Source organism: Orycteropus afer, unplaced genomic scaffold (assembly GCF_000298275.1).
Source record: "Orycteropus afer afer isolate SDZICR_OR568_19922 unplaced genomic scaffold, OryAfe1.0 scaffold00031, whole genome shotgun sequence".
Taxonomy (NCBI): domain Eukaryota; kingdom Metazoa; phylum Chordata; class Mammalia; order Tubulidentata; family Orycteropodidae; genus Orycteropus; species Orycteropus afer.
Genome location: NW_006921618.1, coordinates 7,067,464 through 7,088,545, shown reverse-complemented (window position 1 = coordinate 7,088,545; position 21,082 = coordinate 7,067,464). Strand labels below are relative to the sequence as shown.

Below are 21,082 nucleotides of genomic sequence, written 5' to 3'. Positions count from 1 at the left end.
ATTTCTGACAATTTAGTATTAATCTTCTGGATTTCTATATGTAGATTTAGAATCATTTCTAATTTTTCATTTATTTTGTCATTTTGTTCTTATATTTTCTTCCAAAATTCTTATAGGGATTTGTCTGTGTATTCCTTGATCTGTCTCTCAATCCTTTGAAGATAACCTAAATATAATTATTTTGAATTCCTTATCAGGGAGTTCCAGTGCTGTTTCTTCCTCAGGGATGTGTTCTGGGTCTATATCCTCCCTTGTTTCTACCACTTTATCTTGCTTCTTTGTGTGGACTGTGATGGTCTTTTGTCTCTGAGACATTGTGACGTTGTCGTATTTAGATCTCTGTTAACTGTGAAGAGCAGCTAAGGGTGAGTCAGGCTTTTCTTGGTAGTGGTTTATCGTAGGCCCATTGGTGGAGGAGGAGGTGGTGACTCTCATTCAGTAAATGAAGCTGCAGGAGATGTGGGTGTAGTTGTGTCGTATGGGGACTGTTGCTGTCTCCCATTCAGTTAGACAGAAATAACAATTGAATAACCATCAAAAGGGTAAAAACAAATAGACCCCCCCCAAAAAAAAAAAAAAAAAAACATGTAATCACACAGGACCAGTAACCAAAAAAGAGGAAAGGGGAAAATACAAAAATAAAACAAAAAACACAGTATTTTGGGAGCGGGCAATAAGAGAAAAAAGTAGAGAAGGAGAATAATGAAGAAAAAAATGGGAGAAACAGAAAAAGAAAAAAAAAAGGAAGTGGGTTACCCACAAGAAAGGAAAAAAAATATTGGAACCAGGAACAGGGAAAAGAAAAAAAGCTGAAAACTAGAACCTGGGAAGGGAAGAATAAAGAATGATAATCAAAAGGACAAAAGTAATAATAATGGTAGTAATTTTAAAACAGACAAAAACAAATGAAGTAAACAATTAAAAATCTGGACAGGGCAGGGTAGGGCACCCAGGCTCCATCCAAGCACAAAGACTGAGATGGAATTCCTGCCAGCCTAGAAGGTGTCTGGGAGTGAGGGATGGCCACACATCCATTCACCAAGAGGGTGTGAGATATAAGAGTAACAAAGGGAATGTTGCACCTTTCCAGTATTACTTGCATCCGGGATGTCTTTGCAGTTCCCAGCAAGCAGAGCCTGTTCTTAAGTCCCTGGAATCTGGGAGAACACTTTCGCTTCAAATATCCAAAATGGTCAAGCCACTTACAAACATTCGAAATGGTTGCACCCTCCAGACAGGCAAAAGTCCACAGCTCAGCCTGCCTTCCTCTTCGTTGCTTCGCCTTTTATTCCCCAGCCACCAGAATAGTCCTTTGTGCAGTCCCTGGCTAGCAGGGCTGATTTTTAGGTTAATTCTTAGGTCCGACCATCACTCTACGATATCCAAGCTGTTAGTGCCATCAGGATTACTGCCAGACTGCAGCTCCGTATGTCTCCTTTTTTGGTGTTTTCATGCAAATTCTTCTGCTAATTGGAGTTTAGTCCACTTCTGTATCCTTCCTTTCAAAGCTCAGGGGTCCAGGATTATCTTCTATATCTGTGTTAATTGTTTCCCATTTTCTTTGTTGAAGAGGGTCTGTGCAGTCTTTCTGTCTGTTCCACCATCTTAGTGGAACTTCCTTCCATCTTATTTTGATGCTTCCAGCACCATTCAATATTTTGCCCATAGAATCCTTCAGTATTGCAATTCGAGGCTTGAATTTTTTTCTTCAGTTCTTTCAGCTTGACAAATTCTGAGTATGGTCTTCCCTTTAGTTTTCCTAACTCTAGATCTTTGCACATTTCACTGTAAACTTTGTCTTCTTGACCTGCCCTTTGAAATCTTCTGTTCAGCTCTTTTATTTCATCATTTCTTCCATTTGTTTTAGCTGCTCTCCATTCAAGAGCAAGTTTCAGTCTTTTTTGACATCCATTTTGGTCTTTTCTTCCTTTCCTGTATTTTTAATGATGTTCTGCTTTCTTCATGTATGATATTCTTGATGTCATCCCACAGTTTGTCTGGTTTTCAGTCATTGGTGTTCAATGCATCTAATTCATCTTCAGATGGTGTCTAAATTCAGGTGAGATATAATCAAGGTCATATTTTGACTCATAATTTTCTTCAGCTTCAACTTGAACTTGTAATATGAGTAATTGATGGTCTCTTGAACAGTTAGCTCCTGGTTTTGTTTTGACTGAAGTTACTGAGCTTCTCCATTGTCTCTTGCCACAGATGTAGACAATTTGACTCCTACGTATTCCATCTGGCAAGGTCCAAGTGTATGATTGGGGTTTATGTTGTTGAAAAAGGTTTTTGTAAAGATTGTCATTGGTCTTGCAAAATTCTACCATATGATCTCCAGTATTATTTCCATCCTTAAGGCCATATTTCCAACTGCTGATGGTTTTTCTTTGTTTCTCACTTTCACATTCCAGTCACCAATAATTATCAATACATCTTGATTGGATGTTTGGTCTGTTTCAGACTGGAGAAGTTGGTAAAAACCTGACGTTCCTTTGTTTTTGGCTTTATTGCTTAGTGGGTAGATTTGAATAATAGTAGTATTAATGAGTCTTCCTTGTAGGCATATGATTATCCTGTCACTGAAAGCATTGTACTTCAAGATAGATCTTGAGATGTTCTTTTTGGTGATGAGTCTGACGCCGTTCCTCTTTAATTTGTCATTCCCAGCACGGTAGACCATATGATAGTCTGATTCAGAATGGCCATACTAGTTCATTTTGGCTCACTAATGCCTAGGATATCGATCTTTACGTGTTTCATTTAATTAATAACAGCTTCTATTTTCCTAGATTCATGCTTTGAACATTGCATGTTCTGATTATTAATGGATACTACTTGCAGCTGTTTCTTCTCATTTTGAGTCATGCCTCATTAGCAAATGAAGGTTTTGAAAGCTTTACTCTGTCTACCTCATTAAGGTCAGTTCTACGTTGGGGAGGCAGCTCTTCTCCAGTTGTATTTTGAGTGCCTTCCAACGTGAGGGGCTCATCTTCTGGCACTGTGTCAAGCAGTGTTTCATTGCTGTTCATAAAGTTTTCCAGTAATATGTCAGGTAGTGTTTTACTGCTGTTCATAAGATTTTCAGTGGCTGTTTTTCAGAAGTGGATGGCCTCATCCTTCTTCCTGGTCTGTGTTAGTCTTAAAACTCTGCTGAAATCTGTTCATCACAGGTGACTCTGCTGGTATTTGAAATACCTGTGGCATAGCTTCCAGCCTCACTGTTATACACAAGCCATCACAGTACAACAAACTGACAGATGAGTGTTAATTTAGGCTTGTAGGTATATTGAGACATGTAAGAAGGGCTTCCAAAATTTTTTTTGTTCTTATGACTACAGGAATATTTTTATAAAAAATGAATTTCTGCTGAAACACTGCAGACATTTTATGATGGTCCTTTTGGTGTCACCCCCTCTGACAGTGTCACCTGGTACAGTCTGCACCTCCTGCACCCCCCTAGTGATGATACTTCTGCTTGTGCTGAATACAGAATACCAGTTTACTGCTAATTATTTTGCCAATCCCTGTGGGAACTCAGGCCTTTTAAGTTACCAGAGATGTTAGTTTCATTTTCTGTATGTACATAACAAAGATTAGTTTATTAATATTTATATAATAAAAAATATAAAAAGAATAAGGAGTTCTGCTCTGTGAATAAAGCATTCAGCTGCTAATGGAAAAGTCAGTGATTTGAACCCACCAGCCACTCTGATTAAGAAAGATGAGGCAGTCTGTTTCTATAAAGATATATAGTCTTAGAAACCCGAAAGGGCAGTTCTACTATGTTCTATAGGGTTATTGTGAGTTGCGATCGGCTCAGTGGCAGCATGTTTTGGTTTTGATTTTATAAAAATGACATGAAAAAGATGCTTTACTGTCCCTAAACCCTTACTTGTCACCTTAGTCTTAATAGCATATCTGTATGATTCCTCATAAAAATCATGACTCTTCAAGCTGCCTTCTTTGTTTTTCTCTGTTTCTTTACTATTTTATCAGAAACATTAGGTGGCTTGATTCTGGAGCTTATTGTATATTTATTTGTATCTGTCACCACTGCTGTGTCCTAGGATGCTGTATTACAAATTCCAACAAAGAATTAGTGACCACTTTTTCCTTTTAGTAGTTTTCATTTTACCATGTTGGATGGTTCTTTCTAGAGAAAACACCATCTTACCCTTTAATTCTCTTGCCCTGACCCAAACAACTGTTTGACCTTCCTGTTAGGTTAATTTTATGCTTTATGAAAATTTTAATGTAGAAATTATTTAATATTGTGCATGTTTTGTGTGTGCGTGTGTGTGTGGTGAAAATAATACACACTGAAACATTCACTAATTTACGATTCACTGGCATTGATTGTATGTTTCATATGCCATCTTTATTGCTGTGGTTTCCAAAGATATCCCACATCATTAACATAAATTAAGTGCCCCCCAAACAAACCTCCTTTCTACCTTCCTCCCATCCCTCGTAACCATTAATAGTATTTACTTTTTATATATTTGCTCATGGGAGCTCTGGTAGCATAGTGGCTAAGGCACTTGACTGCTAACCAGAAGGCTGGCGGATCAAACCCACCAGCCAGTCTTTGGAAAGAAGATGAGACAACGTACTTCTCTAGTGGTACTACTGCCTCGGAAACCCAAAGAGGGGAAGCTATGAGTTGGGTCCGACTTGACGGCACATAACAACAACATATTTGCTCATTTTGAACAAGTGAGATCACATAATATTTGTCTTTTTGCAAATGGCTTATTTCACTAAGCATATTTTCATGTTTCATCTGTGGTGTTGCATGCATCAGAACGTCATTTCCCTTTATGGCTGCATAATATTCCATTGCATGTATGTTTACTTATTTGGCTATTGTGAAAAGTGCCTCAGTGAACACTGGTGTACAAGTTTCTGTTTCTGTTCTTGTCTTCCTTTCTTTCGGATATATACCTGGGGTTAGGAGCTCTGGTGGCGTAGTGCCTAAGGCATTTGACTGCTAACCAAAAGGCTGGTGGTTCAAACCCACCGGCCACTCCTAGGAAGGAAGGTTAGGCAATCTGCTTTTGTAGTGATACTGCCTCAGAAACCCAAGGAGGAGTCGCTATGAGTCAGATCCGACTTGACGGCAGTGAGTTTGGTTTGGTATACCTGGGGTTGGGATTGCTGGGTCATGTGGTAACTCTCTATTAAACTTTGTAAGGAACCACCAGACTGTCTTCCACAATGGCTATATATCTTTACATTCTGTTCAGCAATGGATGATGGTTATAGTTTCACCACAGCCTAACCAACACCTGTTGTTTTCTTTTTGATCATTGCTGTTCTAGTGGGACGGAGGAGATATGTCACTGTGGTTTTGAGTCGTAGCTCCCTAATGGCTAAAGAGGAGAGCTCTGGTGGCACAGTAGTTAAGACATTTATTTGGTCTTAGGTTGGCAGTTTGAACCTAACAGCTGCTACATGGGCAAAAGATAAGACAGTCTGCTTCTGTAAAGATTCATAGCCTGGAAATCTATGGGGCAATTATGCTCTGTCTTATAGGATCCTTTTGAGTTGGAATCAAGTCATTGGCAGTGGGTTTGCTTTTTGGTTTAATGGCTAATGATGATGAACATCTTTTCATGTGCTTCTTGGTCATTTGACTATTTTTGGTAAACGGTCTGTTCAAGTCCTTTGTTTTTTGATTGGCCTGTCTTTTTGATTTTAAGTGGTGGAAGTTTTTCATGTTTTAGATATTAAGCCCTTATCTGATATATATGCAATGCACTGCTTTCGAGTCGGATCCAACTCATAGGGACCCCTTCTTAGGTTTCCAAGGCGCTACCACTATGGAAGTAGATTGCCCATCCTTCCTTCAAAGGAGTGGCTGGTGAGTTTGAACCACCAGCTTTCTGGTTAGCAGTCATATGCCTTAGGCACTATGCCACTGTAGTTTCCAAAAAATTTCTCCCAATTTATAGATTGTCTTTTGACTTCGTAGATAAAATTCTTTGAAATGCAGAAGTATTTAATTTTTATGAGGTCATCTAGCTACAGTATTTTGTCTTTTGCAGCTTGAACTTTTGTTATCATATATGATAATCTATCATTAAACACTAGGTCCAACAACAAGTTTGCCCCTACATTTTCTTCTAGTAATTTTATGGTTTTAGTTTTCACATTTGATTCCTTGGTCCATTTTGAATTGGTTTTTGAGTGGTGTGAAGCATGAATGTAGAAATAATTTTATAAACTCTCTTTCCAAAGAAAAACTCTTTTCCAAAGAAAAAAGGTTATAGAGGCATTGTACAAAAGAAATGAAACATATAATAAAACCTTTAAAAGATGTGTTTGGGAAAGGTGTGGTAAATATTTGAGCTATAAAATATATGATGTTGTTAAGATTTGCACCTCTGTGGAAGAAGGAAATTGCTATAAACTTTGCCATTGCTGTCTTTTGTTATTGTTATATATATGGTTGAATGAATAAACTTACCTATTTATACTTTATATGCTACACTTTATATGGTAATTGCATCTTGCCTCTTTTAGGTGATTATTGAGGAAATCAAGATAGGCTAGTGGCTACTCTGGGGCCAGAATATCAGAGTGTGTAAATTTAGTGCTTTCCTTCACTTCAGTTTATGATTTCAGATACTAAATTTATTATGTATTTGTTCTTATGTGCTGAAAAGAAAACAGGAACATTTATCTGAATAACTTGGTAGATTAAAAAACTTACGGAAATATTTAATTTCAGTGCATTGGCTTTACTAGATGTAGTCAACCTTTATTGTAGAGAAGATAGAGACATAAACATTGTCTTATTTTACAATTGTTAGCTAGGACTGGTGAAATTAATCCAGTAGATAAACTGCTGTAGGCTTATCTTTAACAGGGTGTTGTAATGTTTGCTTTGAAAAGGTGTCACTTTATACAAGTAGAGTTCTGAAGTTAACCTTTATTATAACTACACAGGGGTAATCTCTATTTTAAGGATACCTGGTGATGCAGTAGTTAAAGTACTCTGCTGCTAACCAAAAAATCTGCGATTCAAACCCACCAGCCACTCCATGAGAGAAGGATGCAGCAGACTGCTTCTCTAAAGCCTTGGAAACCTTATGAGGCAGTTCTACTCTGTCCTGTAGGGTTGCAATGAATCAAAATTGTCTCGACAACAGTGGAATTTTTTGGAATCTTTATTTTATTTTGTCTTCCTTTTTAAATTTCATAAAAATTCCTTTTGAATTTCATAAAAATTCCTTTTGAATTTCATAAAAATTCAAAGTAAAAACGTGTACACTTTAGCACATTGCCTCAGAGTGAAAATCTGCATAAGGGTCTGGAATTGAACCCACACCTGTGGTTGCCAGCCAAACAATGTACAAGCATGTGAGTTAAACGTTTACCTCAAGTAGATACACTCCTTGGAGAGAACAATCATGGGAGAAGGCAGGGATGCTTATGCACAGGGAGACAGCTCAGGTGGCAGGAGAGTATGGAGGGATGGACACTGGGAAGAGGTAACTATGGGGAGGAAGTGGGAGGGGAGCTGTTCCATTGTGGTAAACTGTGGTCAATGACATGAGACAAAGTATATGTGAACTGCTGTATGGAAAGTGAATTTGCTCTGTAAATCTTCACCCAAATCACAATAAAATAAAAAAAAAAAAAAAAGAAGAAGAAGAAAATCTGCATAAGTACCAACCAAGTCAAGAAAGAAAACATTTCCTATACCCCAGAAGCCTGCCTTGTGTCCTTTCCAGATATAATCACCACCCTGACCTCTATGAGAATACTTCCTTGTCTTTAGCTTTTTTAGTTTACTCTTTTACCTGTGGGTAAATTAAGTCTTACTTGCTGCCTCCTCTACTACTTCATCTGGGCTGTTGAAGATAGCTGGAGAAAAACACTATCATAGTTATGTTTGTCTGTCTCTCAAACTTTTTATTTTGGAGAATTTTAAACTTATATAAAAATCTCCACCACTTATCTTGTCAGTTTGTCATACTGCAGTGGCTTGCATGTTGCTGTGATGTTGGAAGTCATGCCGTTGGTATTTCAGATAATAACAAGGTCACCCATGGTTGACAGGTTTCAGTGGCGCTTTCAGACTAAGACATATTAGGAAGAAGGACCTGACATTCTACTTCTAAAAAAATTGGCCAAATATAGCAACTGTTGTGAGGATGGGAGATCTGGTAGCATAGTGCCTAAGGCATTTGACCGCTAACCAGAAAGCTGGAGGTTCAAATCCACCAGCCACTTCTTGGAAGGAAGATTGGGCAATCTACTTCCAAAGTGATACCGCCTCGGAAACCCAAGGAAGGGTCGCTATGAGTCGGATCCGACTCGACAGCAGTGAGTTTGGTTTTTGTTTTATTGTGAGGATGGTGGCAGTACCAGACAGTATTTCATTCTGTTGTACATTGGGTTGGTATGAGTCAGAACTCACAGCTCCTAACAACATATAAAAACCTAGTCTGACAATCTCGATCTTTCAATTGGATCGTTTAGTTCATTTACACTTAATGTAATTATTCCAATTTCTTCTGATTTCAATTTGATGTTTCCCTTTATATAATATTAATATTTTAAAGCTTCTTAGTTCTTTAAATTTAGAAAGTGTTGTTGTTTTATAATATGTGACCAACAATATTGGAAGCCTGTGCAGGTTTTCTGCTGTCTGAGCTGGCTCTTTTTAATGTTGCTGTATTTCCTTCTGTACCTGGTTATCTTTGACTGAAGGCTCATTGTTGCATATGTAAGAAAATTATTTGTGGGGGTTCTGTTAGGGCTGGAACTTCTCTGGAGTTCCAACTAGATATATGCTTGACCTCTATCCTCCATATCTCCTCTTTGTTGCTTTGTCTTGCATTCTGCTTTATTTCTTCAGATCTACCTTTTTATTCATCTCTGTTTAGTTGAACCTAATCTACTTTTAAGGAGTCCTGTGGTATAGTGCTTAAAGTGTTTGGCCGCTGACCAAAAGGTTGGCAGTTTGAACCCACTACTGATTTGGACTAATGGGCCCCCTGAAACAACTACTTTAAGGGATAAAGATGTGGCAGTCAGTTTTCCAAGATGATAGCCTTGGATACCCTATGGTGCAGTTCTACTCTGTCCTGTGGGGTTACTGTGAGTCAGAATCAGCTCAATGGCCTTGGATTTTTTATTTTGTGTTTTTTTCCTTAGGCCTCTAACCTCTGAGTCCTTTATATAGAGATTCAACTTCCAGTTAATGTAAATGTTATTTCCAGAAGTTCTGTTTTTTTAATCATATTTGCTTTGTCATTTTTTAATAATTGTGTTCTTTAAGTCTTCGTTTATTCTAATCATTTCTCTTTTTTTTTTCCAAATTTTTATTGTGATTTGGGTGAAAGTTTACAGAGCAAATTTATTTCCCATCCAGCAGTTCATACACATTTTGTTTTATGACATTGACTGCAATTCCCAATGTAACAGCTCTCTTCCCACTTCCTCCTTGTAGTTACCTCCTCCCTGTGTCCTTCTTTCCTAAGCATTCCTACCACCTGAGCTATCTCCCTGTGCAAATACTGCCCTTCTGTTCTCCCATGATTGATTGTTCTAAGGAGTGTATTTATCTGATGTAAATGTTCACCCTGTATGCCTGTCTGTTTTTTGGCTGGAAGCCACACAGGAATGCCACACAGGAATGAGTTCAGTTCAGTTCCAGATCTGAAGGTTAACTAGGGACTGTAATCTTAGGAGTCTCACCAGGCTCTATCAGACCAGTAAACCTGGTCTTTCTTTTTATGATTTTGAGTTTTGTTCTACATTATTCTCCCACTCTATCCAGGATCTCCTGCACTGATCCCTTTCTGGGTTGGTGATGGTGGTAGCTGGGCACCATCTAGTTCTTCTGATCTCATGGTCATATATGCTGAGGTTCGCATGGTCCATTGGTCCTTTGGAGTAATTCCAATTTCTTTCTTTTTTTTTAATTGTGATTTGGGTGAAAATTTACAGAGCAAATTCACTTCCCATACGGCAGTTCACATACACTTTGTCTCATGGCATTGACTACAATTTACCACAATGCAACAGCTTCCCTTCCTCTTCCTCCCAAAGTTACCTCTTCCCTGTGTCCATTCCTCTATGCACTCCTGCCCCCTGTGCTGTCTCCCTGTGCATAAACAGCCCTTCTTTCTCCCATGATTGTTCTCTCCAAGGATGTATGTACCTCAGGTAAAAGTTCAACTGCTATGCCTGTCTTTTGTTTGGCTGGAAGTCACAGGTATGGGTTCAATTCCAGACCTGAAGGGCAGGTAGGGGCCATAGTCTCAGTGGTTCCACCAGGCTCTATCAGACCAGCAAATCTGGTCCCCCCCCTTTTTTTTTCTCCAAATGATTTTGAGTTTTCTTCCACATTGTTCTCCCTCTCTATCCAGGATCTCCTACATAGATCCCCCTCTGAGTGGTTGACAGTGGTAGCCGGGCACCATCTAGTTCTTCTGGTCTCATAGTCATATAGGCTGCAGATTGCATGGTGTACCGGTCGCTAGGACTAATTGTTTCCATGAATTTTAGGTTTTCTTCATTCTTCTTTGCTCTGGACAAGGAGAGACCCATCAAATTTATTTCTTAAGCATACTTTTCTGACTTCCTAGGTAATGTGAATTCATGGCAGAAATCTTCATGAGGACTAACTTCTTATAAACTTACAAGACAGGTTTGGATTTTTCTTTACCACCCAATGTCAGAATAAGTATAAGGCAGATAATTTTCTCTACTCTTTCTTGTAGAGGACAGATTAATTTCTAGTTATCTGTTAATACTGATGAGCCCTAGTTTTATCATGAGATCTCCTGTTTGGCTTCTGTCTTTCTTAATTTCTATTATTTAATTTCTATTTCTGGTCTCCTATACTGCTTGATATGTAAAAAACCAAAGTTCAGATTGTTATGGTTCACCTAATGCTCTTACTTCCTTGACTTTCCACTTTCCAGTAGTACTTTTTTCTGAGAATTATTATGTTCTTGTTAGCTAATCAATGCATTTTAAAAGATTTAAAAATACTTTTAATCTTACCCAGTATTTTAAATTATTTTCAGCTGAGTGGATTGGGTGGATTTTGGTCCTGACATTAATGCCTACCTCACTAAAATGTAAGCTACAGGAATGCATGGATTTTGTTCTTTTAGTCAATTGCTGTATCACCTGTACCTAGAATAGTGCTCAGCATATTTATTACTTGTTGAATGACTGATTTGCTGTACGTGGTGACTCAGTTCTTGGAGGAAGACTCATTAACATGGCTGTAGTCCTTGCTCTTCATCAGTAAGTGCTTCAGGTCTTCTTCACTTTCAGCAAGCAAGGTTGTGTCATCTACATATTGCAGGTTCTTCATGAGTCTTCCTCATCCTAATGCTCCATTTTTCTTCATATAGTTCAGCTTCTTGGCTCATTTGCTCGTCATACAGATTTAGTAAGCATGGTGAAAGACTACAATGCTGATGCACACCTTTCATGATTTTTAACCATGCAGCATCCCTTTTTTCTGGACTGCCCCTTGGTCTATGCGTAGGTTACTAAAGAGCACATTCTTTACAGTTTTATTCATAATTTGTTATAATCTATATAGTCAGATACCTTTGCACAGTCAGTAAAACCGAGCTGTCTGAGGCTTGGTTCTCTGGAAAAGATAAACCAGTGCAGCTTATATTTGTGTGTGTGTGTGTGTGTGCGCGCGCGTGCGCGTATGCACATACCATACTCACTGCCATCAGGTTAATTCTGGCTCATAGTGATCCCCATTGGGTTTCTAAGGTTGTGCACCTTTATGAAGCAGACTGCCTCATCTTTCTTCTGTGGAGCAACTGGTGGGTTCAAACCACTGACCTTTGGTTAGCAGCCAAATGCCTTAACCACCACACCATCAAAGCTCCTTTATGTATATGGAGAGAGAGAGAAAAATATATCTCAAGGAAATGGCTTGTGCAGTTGTAGGGGCTGGCAAGTCCCAAGTCCATGGATCATATGTCAAGCTGGAGACTTCTCCTGACTCACGCAGCTGCAGAGGCTAATGAACTCAAGAGTGGCAGGCAGTTTAGCAGGTTGCTGAGTTCTGAGACTGATGAATCTAAGATCAGCAGGTAAAATGGCAGCTTGTTGGTTCATAGGCTATGAAGGCAACAATCCCAAGATCAGCAGGCAACATGGTGGGTCACTGGTTCAAGTCCAGGAACTGGAGATGATGACAAGCCAAATGTAGGATCCAATATGAGCTAAAAGCAAGTGACCTTTCCCAAAGCTTTTCTGTATATACTGGAAGCAGCCGACCCTGAAGGTAACTGACTCTCTTTGAACAGATTGACTGCTCATAGCAGATTTCATCATGGAGGTGATTATATCCAGTCTCATCATGGGGAATAACCACATCATAATTGCTAAGCCACTTAAAATCATGGTCCAGCTATGTTGACACTTCTGTAACTACTACACCAAGTAAACATCTTCTGGTATTCTTTGCTTTCAGCCAAGATCCATCTTATATCAGCAATGATATCCCTCATTTCACATGCTTTTCTGAATCCAGCTTGAATTTCTGGCAATTCCCTGTTGAGGTATTGCTGCAGCCTTCTGGGAATTATCTTCAGCAAAATTTCACTTGTGTGTGCTATTAATGATATTGTTCAATAATTGCCACATTCTTTTGGATCACCTTTCTTTGGAATGGGCACAAATATGGATCTCTTCCAGTTTTAGCTTTTAGCTCATATTGGATCCTGCATTTTGGCTTTCATCATCTGGGATAAAATGGGATAAATCTATATGCCTACAAGGAAGACTAGTTAATACTACTATTACTCAAATTTAAATACCAATCATTAAAGAGAAAGATGAAGAAATGAAGATTTTTACCAACTTCTTCAGTCTGACAACATGCAATCAGGATGGATTCATAATTACTAGTGATTGGAAGGTGAAAGCTGCAAACAAAGAAAAAGCTTCAGTAGTTGGAAAATATGCCCTTGCTGATAGACATGCCACTGGAGGCCACATGATAGAATTTTGCAAAACCAACAACTTATTTATTGTAAATACTTTTTTTCAACAACATAAATGGTGACTATACATGTGAACCTCACCAGAGGGAATACACAGGAATCAAGTCAACTACATCTGTGGAAAGAGATGATGGAGATGCTCATCATCATCACTCAAAACAAGCCCAGGGGCTGACTGTATATTCTACAGATCATCAATTGCTCATATGCAAGTTTAAGATGAAACTGAAGAAAATTAAAACAAGCTCACAACGGCCAAAATATGACCATTATATTTTTAATTTAGAGACCATATGAAGAATAGATTTTATGCACTGAACACCAGTAACTGAAGACCAGATGAGTTGTGGGATGGCATCAAGGACATCACATAAGAAGAAAACCAAAGGTAATTAAATAGACAGGAAAGGAAGAGAAGACTAAGCTGCTTGTCACAAGAGACTCTGAAACTTGCTCTGGAACAGAGAGTAGCTAAAGCAAATGGAAGAAATTATGACGTAAAAAAAGCTGAAAAGAAGATTTCAAAGGGTGGCTTCAGAGGACAAAGAAAAGTATTATAATGTAATGTGCAAAGACCTGGAACTGGAAATTCAAAGGGGAAGAACATGCCCAGTATTTCTCAAGCTGAAAGAACTGAAGAAAAAATTAAAGCCTTGAGTTAGAATACTGAAGGACTCTATGGACAAAATATTGAACAATGCATGAAGCATCAAAAGAGGTTGGAGGGAATAGACTGAGTCACTGTACCAAAAAGAATTGGTCAACATTCAGCCATTTCAGGAGGTAGCATATGATCAAGGACTGATGATGGTACTGAAGGAAGAAGTCCAAGTTGCACTAATGGAATTGGCAAAAAACAAGGCTCCAGGGATGGATAGAGTATCCATTGAAATGTTTCAACAAATGGGTGCAGTGCAGGAGACACTCACTTGTTTATACCAAGAAATTTGAAAGACAGCTACATGGCCAACCAACTGGAAGAGATCCATATTTGTGCCCATTCCAAAGAAAGGTGATCCAAAAGAATGTGGCAATTATTGAACAATATCATTAATAGCACACATAAGTGAAATTTTGCTGAAGATAATTCTCAGAAGGCTGCAGCAATACCTCAACAGGGAATTGCCAGAAATTCAAGCTGGATTCAGAAAAACATGTGAAGTGAGGGATATCACTGCTGATATAAGATGGATCTTGGCTGAAAGCAAAGAATATTAGAAGATATTTACTTGGTGTAGTAGTTATGGATGTGTCAACTTGGCTGGACCATGATTTTAAGTGGCTTAGCAATTATGATGTGGTTATTCCCCATGATGAGACTGGATATAAACACTTCCATGATGAAATCTGCTATGAGCAGTCAATCTGATCCATGGACTGATAGCATTATATTTCAGGACAGATCTTAAAATGTTCTTTGTAATGATGAATGCAGTGTCATTCCTCTTCAGTTTGTTATTTCTGGTATAGTAGACCATTCAAAATGGCCAATACCAGTCCATTGCAGTTCACTGTTACGTTGTTGTTATTTGCCGTCGAGTCGGCCCCGACTCATAGCGACCCCTCCTTGGGTTTCCGAGGCAGTATCACTACATAAGTAGGATTGCCCAACCTTCCTTCCGAGGAGTGGCTGGTGGGTTTGAACCGCCAGCCTTCTGGTTAGCAGTCAAATGCCTTAGGCACTATGCTACCAGAGCTCCTTTTGCAGTTCACTAGTGCCTAGGATATTGATCGTTAAGCATTCCAATTCATTTTTCACAACCTCCAATTTTTTTAATTCATACTCCATACATTCCACATTCTGATTATTAATGGATGTTTGCAATTGTTTGTTCTCATTTTGAGTGATGTCACATCAGCAAATGACAGTCCCAAAAGGTTTACTCTATCCACATCAGGAGCTTTGACTCTACTTTGAAGATGCAACTCTTCCCCAGTTGTATTTTGAGTGTCTTCAAACCTGAGGGGTAATCTTCTGTCAGTGTATCAGGAAATGTTTCCTTGCTCTTCCTAAGGTTTTCAGTGGCCAATTTTTTTTTTTTCAGAAATGAGCCTGGCCACATCCTTCTTCCTAGTTTGTCTTACTCAGGAACCTCCACTGAAACCTGTACACCATGAGTGAGACCCTGCTGGTATTTGAAATACTGTTGGCAAAGCTTCCTGCCTCACAGCAGCTAACAATCCACCACAGTATGACATACTGACAGACAAGTGGTGTTTAAAAACTTTATAAGCATTTTATTTTCTCTTAAAACATACATTCATTAATTTCCCAATATTTTGATGTATTGATGGACCTTTCTTGGGTAAACCATAGGTATGATACATAGATGTTTAGATGTTGTTTATTTAAAATGGAATAGGAACTTAAAATATTTTTGAAGAAATCTAAGTGCAGAGTAATTCTAGACTTTTAATGTTTTGTCTCCTGGTTTGTTTTTTTTTCCATTTATCTTGTCCACATGTATTTTGAATGCAGTTTAATGACTTGCCTCCAACTTTTTCTAAAACATTTTTATTTTTATAGAAAGTTTTTTTTAAATTTTATACTCATATCTCATTGACTTGTGTAAGTTTTAATCATTTAGTTTCAAATTTTAGTAAGAAATTGGAGAATATGTATAGCTGATTCTTGGCAAGGATATGGCTCAGCTGGTTGTGTGAAAGGGAGCAGTGTACTGGAGAGTAGAATATGAGCAGCCCTGAGTGCCCAGAATGCCACAGACATCTGTCATTCTGGCAGATTGACAGAGAGCATGAAGAATTAATACATTGAGTTCATTAAGAGATGGTCTCCTACATTATTTTTGTAAGACTAATTTTTGTTTTTTAATCTTAGGTGACATGTTTTGAATTCTACCAGATGTATGACCATTACAGTTCAGGCTCAGCGTGTGAGAAGTCAGGGCTTTGAACTGTTTCATTCCAGTTCAACTCCCTGCTGAAAATTTGCATTTCCACCCCAGATATACTGAATCAGAATCTACATTTTAACAAGATCACCAGGCGATTCTTAGATCTGGTGTGGAAATGCAAATTCCCAGCAGGGGGTCTAACCAGAATAAACCAGTTAGAAGCTCAGGAAGAAACATTGTTTTCTAAAGTGTCTTTCACCTTTTCCCTTTCTCCTTTTCTAGGTGGGGGCTATGTGTATGAACTCAGTGCAGTCCTCATACACAGAGGAGTGAGTGCTTATTCTGGCCACTACATCGCCCACGTCAAAGATCCACAGTCCGGCGAATGGTATAAGTTTAATGATGAAGACATAGAAAAGATGGAGGGAAAGAAATTGCAACTAGGGATTGAGGAAGATCTAGGTAAAACCTTTAAGTTGTGAGTGCCCTTTTCAAATATAACTTTTTTTAAATGTCAAATACTAGCGGTAAATCTTAGGGCCCAAGATTATTAAGGGCTCTCAAGGATATTTGCATTTGTCTAGCACACATAACATCTCTGAGCATCTTTTGTTAACAGGGTCTGATTTGAAAAGTAAAAATAAAGAGATTTTGCTTGAAATGGTTAGTTTACAATTATCAGGTTAATTGGAGTAAGCGATGTATTGAGGTAAAAATGATGAATGATGGATTTAATATCAAAGGATTTGTAGTCCTTTTCTCTGGCTCTGGAAATTTATTATTGCAAAGTAACTATAGCACTTAAACTTTGCTCTGAGGACAAGGCCTCTTCCTTCCTATTAAATATCTTATCCCATCCCTGGAATGTGGAGCTTTGCCTCTGTGGGGAGCTGCTTACTATTTTGTAGCAATGAGATCTACTATAGAAGGTTTTTCTTGAAACAGTATCTGCTATGTAGTTCTTAATCACCTCTGTTATCTTGTTGCCAAAATATCCTTTTATTCCCAAAGGGATGAATAAATTTTCTAGTAAGAGCTATCTCAGCTGAGCTTTTCCCTACTCTTACCATGTTGGGGTGAGGTTGGCACTATGGATCTTAACAGAAGAAAAGGAATGGGAGTAGGTGTCTGTCACCTACCACTGTTCTTAGTAGATCAGAGCCATTTGGGTGAAAGTTTACAGAGTAAATTCACTTTCCATACAGCAGCTCACATACACTTTGTCTCATGACGTTGACTACAATTTCCCACAGTGCAACAGCTACCCTCCCACTTCCTCCCCATAATTACCTCTTCTCTATGTCCTTCCCTCCCCTACACTCCTGTCCCCCAAGCTGTCTCCCTGTACGTACACGGTCCTTCTGTTCTCCCATGATTATTCTCTCTAAGGAGTGTATCTACCTAATGTAAATGTTCACCTCATATGCCTGTCTTTTGTTTGCCTGGAAGCCACAGGAGTGGGTTCAGTTCCATACCTGAAGGGCAGCTAGGGGCCATAGTCTCAGTGGTTCCATCAGGCTCTATCAGACCAGCAAAGCTGGTCCTTTTTTTTTTTAGTTTTGTTCCACATTGTTCTCCCATTCTATCCAGGATCTCCTATAGAGATACCCCTCCAAGTGGTTGACGGTGGTAACTGGGCACCATCTAGTTCTTCTGGTCTCATAGTTGTATAGGATGAGCATTTCATTGTGTACCAGTCTGTTGGACTAATTATTTCAATGATTCTTTAGTTTTCTTCATTCTTCCTTTGCTCTGGATGAGGAGAGACCCATGGTTGCATCCAGATTGCCACTTGCAAGCTTTTAAGACCCCAGTTGCTACTCGCCAAAGTAGGATGTGGAGCAATGTTGTGTGTAGTATGTTATGCCAATTGAGCTTGATGTCCCCTGTAACCATGGTCTTGAGCCCACAGGTCTAACTACTCACTCCCTGTGAGTAGCTGCCTGTGGCCAAGAAGTGACTACAGCCTTGGACCTTGTCAGCTCTACCATGTACCTGGACATTCTTACAGGCTGTAGAAATAACACTTGTAGCAATATTGTCTGCCAACACTATACATGGTCTTGGGCACACTCCACCCTGCATAGACACATAGACATACCTAATCATTCAGCCTGTCTAATCATCCATCCACCTGTAGATCAATGCTTGCCTTCACTGACAACGTGGTACTGTATGTCCAAAAGGGTCCATCTTTGTTGTCTGTACCTTCCATGCACCTCTCTGTCTTCCTCTTCCTCAATTCCACCATGTTGATCACTCACATTTGGTACATTGCCCTTCTCTTCACCCAAATTAATACTTGTCTCTGCCTATCTGATAGTGTTGCCTCCCCTCCCTTGTAATCAACAAAGAAAATTTCCTTCCATATATAAACCTTTCTTTTACTTTTTACAATAACAGACTAATACAATATTTGTCCTTCTGTGATTAACTTATTTCACTCAGCAAGTTCATCCATGTTATGTGGTTTGCAGATTCCTCGTTATTCTTTAGGGTTGCATAGTGTTCCATTCTGTGTATGTACCATAGTTTGGTTATCTATTCCTCAGTTGATGGACACCTAGGTTGTTTCCATCTTTTTGCTATTATAAATAGTGCCACAGTGAACATGGGTGTGCATATGTCTGTTCTTGTCCTGGCTCTCACTTCTTTAGGATATATACCTGATAATGGAATAGCTGGGTCAAATAGTATTTCTGATTCCAACATTTTAAGTAATTGCCATACTGCTTTCTACAGTGGTTGTATCATTTGACAGTCCCACCAGCAGTGTATGAGAGGCCCAGTCACTCTGCATTTGTTATTTCTGTCTTGTTGAACTTTGCTACTAGTGCTGGGGCAAGATGGTATCTCATTGTCTTGATTTATATCTGGTGGAGTAGTGCCTAAGACATTTGACTGCTGACCAGAAGGCTGGCGATTCAAACCCACCAGCCACTCCTTGGAAGGGAGGTTGGGCAATCTACTTCTGTAGTGATACTAACTCGGAAACCCAGTGAGGGGTCGCTGTGAGTCAGATCCAACTTGATGGCAGTGCGTAATGGCAAATGATCGTGAACATTTCTTTGTGTGAGCATGTGTTTGTTGACACCCTGAATAACATCTTTGGTAAAGTATCTATTCATGTCTTCTGCCCATTTTTAAATTAGATTGTTTGTCTTTTTGTTGTTGAGGTGTTGGAGTTTTCTATAAATGCTAGAGATAAATCCCTTGTCAGATATGTCATATTTTTCCCAATCTGTAGGTTCTCTTTTGACTCTTTTGTAGAAGTCTTTGGAAGCACATAAAAATTTAATTTTTAGAAGGTCCCATTCATCTAGTTGATCTTCTGCTGTTTGTGCATTTTGGGTTATGCTTGACAGTCTGTTTATGCCATGTATCAGGGCCCTTAAATTTGCCCCTAGTTTTTCCTTAAGAACTTTATTGTTTTAGGTTTCACATTGAAGTCCTAGATCGATCTGGAGTTAGTTTTTGTGTAAGGTGTGAGGTACAGCTACTGTTTCATTTTTCTGCAAATGAATATCTAGTTCTGCTATCACCATTTATTAAACAAACATTCTCTTCCCCATTTAATGGATTTCAGCACTTTGTCAAAGATCAGCTGACCATAGGTCGATGGATCCATTTCTGGGTTCTCGATTCTATTCCATTGGTCTATGTGTCTGTTGTTGTACCAAAACCAGGCAGTTTTGACTATTGTGGCTGTTATAGTAGGTTTTGAGATATGGCAGTGTGAGATCTCCTACTTTGTTCTTCTTCAGTAGCACTTTGCTTATCCAGGGTCTCTTTCTTTTCCATATAAAGTTAGTGATTGGTTTTTCCATATCCTTAAATAATGTTGATGGGATCTGGATTGGGATTGCATTGAATGTATAGACTGCTTTGGGTAGAATTGACATTTTCCCAGTGTTCAATATTCAGTGTTCCTGTCCACGAGCATGGTATGTTCTTCCATTTATGTAGATCTCTTATGGTTTCTTGAAGTAGTTTTAGTTTTTTTATAATTTTCTTTGTAGAGGTCTTTTGTGTCCCTAGTAAGATTTATTCCCAAGTGTTTTTTTTTTTTTTTTTTTGGTAGCTATTGTAAATGGTATTGATTATTTCTTTTTTAGCGATCTCTTTGCTGGTGTAGAGGAATCCAACTGATTTTTGGATGTTAATCTTGTATCCTGCCACTTTTGCTGAATCTCTTAATTAGTTCCAGTAGTTTTTCACTGAGTCTCTTGGGTTCTCTGGGTGTAAGATCATATCATCAGCAAATGGGGATAGTTTGACTTCTTCCTTGCCAGTTTGGATGCCTTGATTTCCCTGTCTTGCCTTATGGCCCTGGCTAGAACTTCCAGTACAATGTTGAATAGAAGTGGTGATAGCAGGCATCCTTGTCTGGTTCCTGTTCTCAAGAGCAATAGTTTCAGTCTCTCTCCATTGAGAATAATATTTTCTCTTGGTTTTGCATAGATGCCCTTCATTATGTTGAGGAATGTCCCTTCTATTCATATTTTGCTGAGAGTTTTTCTAGGAATGGGTGTTGGATTTTATCAAATGCCTTTTCTGCATCGATTAATATGATCATATGTTTTTTTTTCCATTCTTTTATTTATGTGGTGGATAATGCTGATGGTTTTTCTAATATTGAACCATCCTTGCATACCTGATATCAACCCCACTTGGTCATAATGAATTATGTTCATTGATATATTGTTGGAGTCTGTTGGCTAGGATTTTGTTGACAATTTTTGCATCTCTATTCATGAGGGATATTGTTCCATAGTTTTCCTCTTGAGTGATGTCTTTTGCTATCAAGGTTATACTTGCTTCATAAAATGAATTAAGGAGGATTCCATCCTTTTGTATGTTTTGAAATAGTTTGAGTAGGATTGGTGTCAGTTCTTCTCTGTTTGGTAGAATTCTCCAGTGAAACTGTCTGGGCCAGAACTTTTTTTGGTTGGAAATTTTTTGATGACCTGTTTAATTTCTTCTTTTGTTCTGGATCTGTTCAACTTTTCTACATCAGTCTGTGTTTGTTTAGGTAAGTGGTATGTTTCTAGAAATCTGTCCATTTCTTCCAGATTTTCAAATTTGTTGGAGTAGTTCTTCATAGTATCCTGTTATTATCCTTTTTATTTCAGTTGGTTCTGTTGTGATGTCACCCATTTCACTTATTTCTGTTATTTGTATTTTCTCCCTCTTTTCCTTTGTTAAATTTGCTAGTGGTTT

At 38.6% G+C, this 21,082-nt stretch overlaps 1 protein-coding gene across 1 annotated transcript in view; it reads left to right on the top strand.

Moving 5' to 3' along the window:
• USP48 (ubiquitin specific peptidase 48) overlaps nt 1–21,082 on the top strand; it is a 137,684-nt gene that overhangs the window by 50,556 nt on the left and 66,046 nt on the right. Inside the window, exon 9 of the mRNA XM_007935676.2 lies at nt 16,145–16,324. Coding sequence (XP_007933867.1) covers nt 16,145–16,324 — 180 coding nt within the window. The remainder of the gene's footprint in view (nt 1–16,144; nt 16,325–21,082) is intronic.